Here is a 10,973-nt window from a genome sequence, read left to right as displayed (position 1 = left end):
ACATTGCTTTAGCACCACATTCAGACTGTTTTCACTCCACATATGAAATTCAGTGTCTTCTCATGGTAGTGCGTACACTAAGAACTTTTAAATTGAGTTCTCCCCTCAGATTATAACCCCCATCTCTATCAAATAACAGTTGTTGAATGTTTCCTGGAAGTACATTACCTTTTGCTTTATACATTAATTGTGCTGTTTTAAATTTAACTTTAATGTTTTTGACTTTAAAAATAATATGTTTGTGTGATCACGATAACCTGCAATATGAACTATCCTTTTGGCCCTTTTTTGTATAAAAAGTGGCTGTAGTGTAGAATTATAAGTGTTTCCCCAGACGTCAGCACAGTAATTTAAATATGGTAAAACGACTTAGAACAACTAACACAACTAATATTAAAACTTACTGTGTATAGAAATTATATTTAAAGTATATTGTATTTGATGTCAAATGTACCGTGATCGACTGATGCACTGGTTTCTGCAGATCACTCTGTCCTGCAGTGAAGTTGGTATAACTGGATTCACTGAAACAAAACATTTACAGTTGGATTCAAAGAACCTAAATCACTATGTGACATAATTTCAGTTGAAAATCACACAATTTAATATTTATGAAACATGACAAACGTATAATGACACATTGTAAACAGATTAGGGGTGTAAAGGTACACGTATCCGTACCGAACCGTTTCAGTGTGTACTGTACCGTACCGAACGGCTGTGTAGTGTACCGAACGAATACAACGGTATGTTAACAACGACCGCCCACCGGGGGCTGTTTTTTTCACAATCTAATATGATTATTATTATTTTAGAAATGTTTTTTTATCGATTATTAATTTCAATATAGAATATTCGTTGACAGCCCGACAAGTACAATTAGTTACTGCACACTACATCACCCCTGAGTGGAACATGGAAAGCCAAACTTTCCCCCACTGTACCGAAAACCCGTACCGAACCTTGATTTCAAAACCGAGGTGAATGAATGAATGAATGAATGAATGAATGAATGAATGAATGAATGAATGAATGAAAACTTTATTTAACAGATTGCAGAATGGGTACAATACAGTACGGCTCAATACATACAATTGTTAAGGGGATGCAGACCTGAAAAAGACGTTTGTCTTGTTTCCATCAGGGTACGTACCGTACCGTGGTTTTTGTGTACCGTTACACCCCTAAAACGGATATAACACAAACCTTGCCATCTCAACTAAAATGCTGTACTTCACGTCAATCTCTTTTAGTTTGTAAAGATCACTTCCTGCCGAGTGTTTCTTGTTGCCACTGAAAGAGATAAGAAATTGTTTGTAGAAACAAAGTATGTGTTTCATTTCCACTTCACACGGATCTCCTTTACAGACAAACAGTACCTTGTGGCATTTGCAGTGATTCGAATCTTCCTGTCGAGTTTGCTGTTGGTGTCTATCCAATATGAGACGACGAAGACAGCCTGGAATGGAAGATATATTGTAAGGTCTGCACAGAGGACCATCGGATGCAGCTCACCAGACATCTCTGATACCTACAACAACCGACGCACGGACAGAGCAATCCGCATCATGCGTGACCCCACCCACCCTGCCCACGGACTGTTTACGCCCCTCCCTTCAGGCAGGAGGCTGCACAGCATCCGGGCAAGAACCACCAGGCTGAAGAATAGCTTCTTCCCGGATGCTGTGAGACTACTGAACTCATCGCAGCTTATCACTGCCATGCCTCTGCACACTGCACCGTAGCACCTTATGGCACCTATCTCTTTAAAGGGGACATGCATTGCTATTCCTAGCACTATTTGGGCAACTTTACACAATTCCTGTGAGTCTATTGAAGACATCTGTAAACTTTTATTAAAAAAAATGCATTGTTTTATATTTCTAATCAAGTACTCAAAAGCCAAATTTTTCTCACTTTGGATTTCAGGCTGTGTTGGCCTGGCTCCGCCGATAAGCACTGTGTAAATTAGTATGTGCTACTGCTGCTTCCCCGTGAGGTCCAGGTTGTGTGTAAATGAGTATGTGCTACTGCTGCTTCCCTGTGAGGTCCAGGTTGTGTGTAAATGAGTATGTGCTACTGCTGCTTCCCCGTGAGGTCCAGGTTGTGTGTAAATGAGTATGTGCTACTGCTGCTTCCACGCGAGGTCCAGGTTGTGTGTAAATTAGTATGTGCTACTGCTGCTTCCCCGCGAGGTCCAGGTTGTGTGTAAATGAGTATGTGCTACTGCTGCTGTCGAGTTACACTATCTGCCTCGCTCTGTTTGCTGTCGCTGTCAAGCATAGAGGGGGCGTTAGTTATGCAAATCAGTGCTATATTAACGTCACAGAAACCGTCAAATCAGAACAGTTTAGTTGAGTGAGGGAGGATCTCATGAACTCGAGACCAGACTGATGAGTCAATATGGTAATTAGAGACACAGACCCATTGATACTAACCTGTATTACTATAAAACCATGCTAAACACAGAAAAAAGTCATTTATAATGCATGTCCCCTTTAAATCTTTTGGTGAATCTATTGGTCTCTGTATCTCATGCTTCCATGTCAATGGAAAAATTACAATAAACTTAACTTGACTTTGACTTTAATACATTTCAGGTCACATGTCCAGCCATTCAATCTACATTGTGTACAACTAGACCTATACTGTTGACAATTAATGCTGTTGACTGTTGAGATGTGTTTGGTCTTATGCCTCGTCTCCACTAGCCAGGGTTTAGCCGTGCTGTGGCCTCGTCTCCACTAGCCAGGGTTTAGCCGTGCTGTGGCCTCGTCTACACTAGCCAGGGTTTAGCCATGCTGTGGCCTCGTCTCCACTAGCCAGGGTTTAGCCATGCTGTGGCCTCGTCTCCACTAGCCAGGGTTTAGCCGTGCTGTGGCCTCGTCTCCACTAGCCAGGGTTTAGCCGTGCTGTGGCCTAGTCTCCACTAGCCAGGGTTTAGCCGTGCTGTGGCCTCGTCTCCACTAGCCAGGGTTTAGCCGTGCTGTGGCCTCATCTCCACTAGCCAGGGTTTAGCCGTGCTGTGGCCTCAACTCCACTAGCAAGGGTTAAGCCGTGCTGTGGCCTCGTCTCCACTAGCCGGGGTTTAGCCGTGCTTTGGCCTCCTCTCCACTAGCCAGGGTTTAGCCGTGCTGTGGCCTCGTCTCCACTAGCCAGGGTTTAGCCGTGCTGTGGCCTCGTCTCCACTAGCCAGGGTTTAGCCGTGCTGTGGCCTCATCTCCACTAGCCAGGGTTTAGCCATGCTGTGGCCTCGACTCCACTAGCAAGGGTTAAGCCGTGCTGTGGCCTCGTCTCCACTAGCCAGGGTTTAGCCGTGCTGTGGCCTCATCTCCACTAGCCAGGGTTTAGCCGTGCTGTGGCCTCGACTCCACTAGCCAGGGTTAAGCCGTGCTGTGGCCTCGTCTCCACTAGCCGGGGTTTAGCCGTGCTTTGGCCTGTCTGGCACACAGTGAGCGTCTCCATTGTCTTTAGAACCTGGACAGACCTGTCTGTACCCTGGCTGAGACAAGACACACCATACCATGCTAGACCATGGCTAGCCCCAACCAGGCTGAACATAGCTAATGGAGACACAAACCCAACCATACCATGCTAGACCATGGCTAAGGTCAAGGAGGTCAAGAAGTGAATGTATGCTTTCTCTTCCAGCACTTGTGCTGCATGACCCTTAACCTGAGCTGAACCCAGACATGTCTCTAACTGAGGTTAAGATTAAGATTAAGATTTGTTTATTAAGGACAATGCAAATTAATGAACATCATTTACATGTGTATGCATAACATCACAGCATGATAAGGACGTAAATATGCCGGGAATAGCACAGGGCTAATTTCCACCCGTAGTCCTAACATAAAACAAACACAAAACGGACCATACAACGTTCATTCATAAAAACTGACATCACTGACATGACCACACTAACATGACATTCAGTCAGTACAACATCACTAACATCCCTAATGAGTGCATATTTGGCTGTCTAACAGCCATTTCCTGAGTTGGCCCTTAAAGGTGGACAGGGTGGGACATTCCCTTAAGGGGACCGGAAGGCTGTTCCATGTTCCACTTCCCTTCATCGATAGACAATTTTTGCTGAAGGCGGTCTTTCTAAAATGGACCTCACAATCCCCTCTAGTGTTTGATCTAGTGGCTAATCCAGTGTTCCTTTTCTCGTGGATAAACTCCTTGAGAGGGGGAGGGGCTAATCTGTGCAGGCATTTATATACAAAGCAGGAACTTTTATAACGTCTGAGGTTTTCAAAATTTAAAATTTGATGCTTATCCAGGATTTTACAGTGGTGGTATGAGTACTGTTTCCTGTCATATACCTTCAATGCTCTGTTGTAGAGTTGTTCTATGGGTTTCATGGCTGTGGCCCCAGTAAATGACCAGTTTAGAAGGCAATATTCAATGTGAGAGAAGACCATACAGTGTAGGTATGTCTTTGCGGCTTCAAGTGTTAGGGAGGGCCGTATTTGTTTGAAGTTGGAAATGTTGAAGTTGATGGTGTTCCTCACTTTCTTTATGTGTTTCTTAAAGGTCAGGTTTGAGTCCAAGATGACCCCAAGGAATTTGAAGTGGGAAACAAGTTCTAGTTCTTCCTTCCTTCCCTCCTTCCTCAGGAACACATTGGACCGCTTGATGGTTTCTGGACGCTTGCTAAAGAACATGCACACAGTCTTTTTCGCATTAAGTAGGAGACAGGTGCTGTTTAGCCAGCATTGTACCTTGTCTAGTGCGCATGTGAGCCTGGATGTAATCAACTCTATGTCCTTGCCCTGTGTGTAGATGACTGCATCATCGGCATACATCTGTACATTGAGTTCGGGACACACATTTGGCAGGTCATTGATATACAGGGAGAATAGCAGGGGCCCAAGGATTGATCCCTGAGGGACACCTACAGGGTTGTCTAGATATGGGGACTTGGCGCCATTGACCGTGACACATTGTTTTCGGTTTGATAAGTAGGATCTAAACCATTCTATTGTAGCAGCTGAGAAATTGAAGTGAGTTAGTTTGGTTAGGAGGATATTATGGTTGACACAGTCGAAAGCCTTGCTAAGGTCTAAGAAGACAGCACCAACATACTTGTTGCTATCTAGTGCACTCTTGACCTTTTCAACAAACAGACAGTTGGCTGACTCTGTTGAGTGAAGGGCACGGAATCCAAACTGCATTGGGTTAAGTGGGGTGGGGCCCAAGTCGAGATGTTTAGTCATGAGATTCGACACCCACTTCTCTGCAACTTTGGATATGACAGGAAGTATACTGATGGGCCTATAATTGGTCACCAGTGCCTTGTTGCCAGATTTAAAGATAGGGGTCACCATGGCCATCTTCCAGGATGATGGAACTTCCCTGGAGGTGATTGATTGATTCACTAGTAGAGTGATGGGTTTAATGAGTGCATCAGAGTATGTTTTGAGGAAATCAGTGTCGAGCCCGTAGGCGTCCTTGGCTTTGGAGCCTTTCAGAGCCAGAATGATCTTTTTCACTTCAGGCTCTGTTATCTCCTCCAGTTCAAAGAGGGGCTGGGTGTTGGTTACTGGGTTTGGTAGGATACTGGAGGGGGCAAAGTGTTTGGTGCTGTCTAGAACACTATTTAAGAAGTGTTCGTTGAGGGTGCATGCCAGTACTGTGGGGTCTTTAACTAGTATGTCATTCACATTCAGTTCTAGGGGGTCTTTTTCCCGATTCTGGTGTTTGCCTAGGAGTTTATTCAAGGTTTGCCAGATTTTTTTGCCGTTCCCTTTTCCTGCTTCAATTATACTAATAAAGAAGTTTGCTCTGGCCTTTCTGAGGGTCTGTGTGACCTTGTTCCTAGCATGCGTGAATCTTTGTCTGTCGATAGACAGTCCAGACTTTAAGCTCTGTTTGAGGAGTGAGTCCCTGTCTTTCAATTGCTGTCTGCAGCTGTGATCTAGCCATGGGAGGTGGATTTGTTTTTTGACTTTTTGGCTCCCCTTCCTAGAGAAGGAGGCCATCGTCTCCTTGATTTTTGTTGTGAAGAGGGTTCCATACGGTCACAGCTGAATAATGTGTGTGTTCATGTGTGTACTGGTTAAGTGTGGACACGCACACACACACACACACACATACACACACACACAAACGATTTGGTCAAGAAACGAATGAAAGAACGGGACAATGCTTAAAAAATTTCCACAAAATCAAAGCTTTCTCATGATAGACAAACATTGTTAATGTTGAGAAACAAAACGACAAGGGAACTGAGAAAAGCAAAATGTGGTATTGATCATCATTGCAGAGTCGTGTGATCAGAGATGCTTGATACGAGACAAAGGACAAACCTTGGCATTGTTTTTGAAGATAGGCTTGTCGATGGTGCAGATGGTCTGTCCCAATACACCGTCCACGCTGTCCAGAGAATTACATTCCACTCTTCCACTTTTCTTGAAGAACACAAAGGCAACATTGAAAATTAGGGCTGGGACTTTATCGCATTAATTTAGATTAATTAACTACAGAAAGAATTAAAAGTTAAAAAAATGTATGCGTTTAATCGCATGAAGATTTTTCTTTATTGTGTAAGAATGTTACCTTTCAAAGGAGATACTCATGCATGTGTATTATGTCTAAAGTATAATAAATCGCAAATAACTTTTTTTCTTAGTCTGGTTTGTTCATAAAAAAAAAATAATAATAGAAATTGAGAACAATCAAGATTATTTATTTTTTTCAATGGTCAACTGTTCTGGAATGTACTTGAAAGTACTGCGTTTTACTTTTACCTCGAAAGTGCTTGAGTTTACAAAAGGTCCTTTGCGCTATATATATATTATTCCTAAAATTGCTGCACTTTGTTAAAAAAAAGAGTTTGCTGCTTAAATGTATAATGTATATTCATTGATTCACTCATATACCAAAATTAATTTGAATTGAACAATTTAGCTTTTCGCATCAAATATTGATATGCGATTAAAATGTGATTAATTTCGATTAATTAACTATAAAGTCTTGAATTAATTTGACTAACATTTTTTATTGAGTCCCACCACTATTGAAAATATAAAACCTCGGCGGACTGTCTACAGCAGATGAAAACACGCCCCCCTGTGGTGAACTTGGGAGGTTGTAACAGAGCCTCACTGTACCTGCAGGGCGGTGACCTTGCTGTACGAGAGGTCAGCAGGGTACGTGAGAACAATGTGACTGTTGTACGAGTTCTCCTCTCTGTTCTCAACCCACACCATCACGTCCAACGAACTATCAATGCCAACGTTAACCACGGAGGACCTGGCAAGACAAAAGTGGGTATTAGATATATAAATAGATAGCTAGACAGACAGATGCATGCATTTACATGTAGTCATTTAGCTGAAACGCTTTCATCCAAAACGACTTACAAGTTGTGTACAACAAGTCAGCAGGAAGGGCACAACTCTGGCAGCTAAGGGTCAGTAAGATTGTTAGTCGAATAGTGTCGAATTGAGTGCATATAGTTGCATAGACATATTAGCATGGTAGGTAGTAGTAGTATAGGTATAGTACTATAATAGTAGCATAGTAGATAGTAGTAAATGGCTGCATTTATATAGCGCTTTTATCCAAAGCGCTTTATAATTTGTTGCTCACATTTTACCCATTCACACACTGACAGCAGAGGCGACCATGCAAGGTGCTCAACCTGCTCATCGGGAGCAGTTAGGGGTTAAGTGTCTTGCTCAAGGACACTTCGACACGCTGCCCGGGAGGAGTGGAATCGAACCGGGAAGACAACTGCTCTACCTACCGAACCACTGTCGCCCCTTATAGTAGTATAGGTATAGTAGCATAGTATGTATAGATATAGTAGCATAGTAGGTAGTAGTATAGGCAGGGGTGTAAAAAGTACCCAGAAATGATACTTAAAGGGGAACTCCACTTTTTTTGGAAATTAGCTTATTTAACATCTTCCCTGGAGTTAGACAAGAAGATGCATACCTTTTTTGTCTCTGTGCGTGCATTTTAGCTTTGGGAATAGACGCTCCGTTAGCATAGCTTAGCTTCATCACTGGAAGTGAGGCAGGACAGTAGCCTTACAGTGCCTTACAGTGTATTGCAAGGTCTGACATTGACCAAACTTGATATGCATGACCTTGGTGGGCTCTAGGTCAACTCCTGAAAAGGGGGTCAATGTCAGACCTTGCAATCAAAAGTTAGGGGGCGCACTGAAATTATGGCAAGGGTTATTAGCCCCCTAACTTTTGATTGCAAAGTCTGACATTGACCCCCATTGACCCCCCTTTTCCGAACGTATTTTTCAGCCTGGAATAATGGGATTTATGATTAGCCAATGGACATATCGATCGACCAGAATCCGATGACTAATGAAGAAATGCTGCCGGCGATCACATGGCCTGACGGTAGGATACTATTACCCCAAATAAAAATTACAGCTGGATTGGACATTGTTTTAAAACGTGATAGACCACTGACATTGGCTACCTGAACGCACACTCTATTGCTAATCAATAATACTAATTGGCGTTCCCCGCCGCCCCCATTTCATCCATAGATGCTCTGTAATAGTCCGGATGCTACGCAGTTTGTTTTATTTCATTCGTATATATACAGCAGAAATGGCGTTTGATATAACGGCACCAACGTTTAGCCTATTTTCTAGCTTCCTGAAAAAAAGAAGAGACGAAAAGCGCGATAAACCTTATATTATATTATATAAAATGACAACCAACCGATGGATTTTTATTTTCTTTAAGCCATTATGAAGGCACGGTTTATGCACTCAAGTGACAATGAGAATGGACAGATAGCAATACAATAAATTATATATATAGCTCTTAGAAAGTACATCGGTTTGTAAACAATCCTCTGTCCTCTGAGGCATAAATCGCCGCAAGATTGCGGACGCCAATGTGTTAATATTATGAAAATTGTTTTGTGAACTTATTTCACTTTACTTTTGTTTTGTGTGTTTATTTTTTTTTATCCAATGATTTAATGAGTTGAGGCTCCATATAGGCCCATCTGCGTCTCTTGCCTCTACTCTGCACCTTTATACACTTTCTGTCATGGTCAATGTTTTTACTGTTTTGCTAAAATGGTGCGAAATAATAAAATAATATCAAGTCTCCCGTGTTTTTATTTTACTAGTTTCAGGCGGACTATCACTTAAAGATCAAAGTAAGCTAGTGTAAAGTAAAGTAAAGATATTGAGCATACATTTGTAAAATGTGCAACCCTAGTTTCACCTATGTCGTATGAGATGTATTCGTTGTATGGCTGGATGTACCGTGACGTCCGTACCGTGAAGTCACGGGACGAATATACGTACCATTACACCCCTAGTGTTTTTTTGTTTTTATATGCATTTGTATATGTATTTGTATATGTTTGGGTAAAAAAATTAAAAAATAAAACAGATTGAACTATTATACATTATATATTTGAAATCACTTACTCAGTAAAATTGAAGTCCACTTTCAGGTTGTCAATACACTGGTTATCATCTCCACAGTTGCTCTCAAACCCTAACTGTTGTAGACGGGATGAAGTCAATTGAGTTAAATTAAAAAGTAAGAATTGAATTACTTTGGTAGCTGGTTGTTAAAGACATTGATGAGGGTACCGAGTACCTCACCAGCACCAGACCATATACCCTATAGGCCTATACAATGAAATCACAGCCGTGACAAGAAAGCTCCCAAAGGTTAAGTCATTATCTAACCTAACAAGCTTCCAAACAGTCTTGTATGTCATTTTCTAAACTAACATGCTCCCAGTTTTCTCTTCAAATGGTGCCGGTAAAATGCTGGCAAATCATGCATTTCCCTACAACAGGCACAAGGTCATCTGACGACAGATACCCAGCAAACATTTTTACTTCCAGTAGCTGTCAAGACAACAACAACCCAAGAAGGTTTGATCTTTAGATCAATGTTGTTTCAATGTTGTTTCAACAGTATTGTATTGACATAAGATGAGGATTTCAAATTCAGGTTAACAATACAACTGCTTTAAAAAACACTCCTAATAGCATCTTTGAACGTTCTGGGAATGTCTTGCTACTGCTTTTTTTTAATGCTATTAGCTGAAAGGCTAATTCATGTTGTAACGCGACCTCAATAGGCCAGGACTCGGGTCAGCCCAATGCTTGCTGGGTAATGCTCAAAAGAAAGCTCTTTGTTGTAGTTTACTCAATGCTAACTGTACGATGACATCAAGTTATGTATCGTCCTCATACCAAGACATGTCAGCAATTACATTTTGGACAGGGGAAAAAAAGACACTTAGGAGAAAACATACTGCATGATAGGTCGTGGTCTGGACCTGCTGGGCCAGACTGGGTCTCAGGTTCTCAGACGATGGAAGGCCTTCAAAGGTGAATGTAAGTTCATTGGACACTTCGTTGAAAACATCTTCTTGACACGCCTACAATGAGAGATTATCGTAAAGTAAAAACAACATGAGTGGTCTGTACATATTTTGCAGGCAGACAGGCCATAACACACTCTTCACAACCATGCTTTCTTGAAAGAACCCTTGTTAAGAATCGGTGTATGGAGTATTCTTGGAAGAACTGACTGAACTGTCTTGGGGCACAGGAAGAACATACTTATAGATTTATTTATCGTCTTTTTTAAATTTGAATGGTGGAACTTACAATCTCCGTTCCAAGGATTTTATGCACTTTGCTGTTCCCAATGTCCGAACAGAAATGGGAAAGAAAGCTTTTAGGTTATCCGCACCTACTGCATGGAAAAATCTCCAGTCCGATCTGAAGATTCAAAGCTTGGTAACACTGAATGTATTTAGGGCTATGGTGAAGCCTATTGTAACCACGTTTTCTGTGTGCAAATGTTTTATCTGACCATTTTGTAACGTTACTTTTATCTGTAATGTCTATGTGTATATTTTGAAACTTTGTGTTGCTGCCATTCTTGGCCAGGTCTCCCTTGTAAAAGAGATCCTGGATCTCAATTGGGACAAACCTGGTTAAATAAAAA

General features: G+C 41.8%; 1 protein-coding gene across 1 annotated transcript in view; it reads right to left on the bottom strand.

The window, feature by feature from the left end:
- The window catches only part of LOC311235480 (integrin alpha-M-like), a 134,699-nt gene that overhangs the window by 8,843 nt on the left and 114,883 nt on the right, over nt 1-10,973 (bottom strand). Inside the window, exons 18-24 of the mRNA XM_084322943.1 lie at nt 10,273-10,398; nt 9,428-9,501; nt 7,122-7,263; nt 6,318-6,419; nt 1,380-1,459; nt 1,207-1,293; nt 455-524 (exon numbers count right to left, since the gene is read on the bottom strand). Of these exons, the coding sequence (XP_084179069.1) occupies nt 455-524; nt 1,207-1,293; nt 1,380-1,459; nt 6,318-6,419; nt 7,122-7,263; nt 9,428-9,501; nt 10,273-10,398 (681 nt within the window). The remainder of the gene's footprint in view (nt 1-454; nt 525-1,206; nt 1,294-1,379; nt 1,460-6,317; nt 6,420-7,121; nt 7,264-9,427; nt 9,502-10,272; nt 10,399-10,973) is intronic.

This window comes from Notolepis coatsorum (assembly GCF_963971535.1).
Source record: "Notolepis coatsorum genome assembly, chromosome: 10".
NCBI classification, from domain to species: Eukaryota; Metazoa; Chordata; class Actinopteri; order Aulopiformes; family Paralepididae; genus Notolepis; species Notolepis coatsorum.
This window is presented reverse-complemented; position numbering and strand designations above follow the sequence as displayed.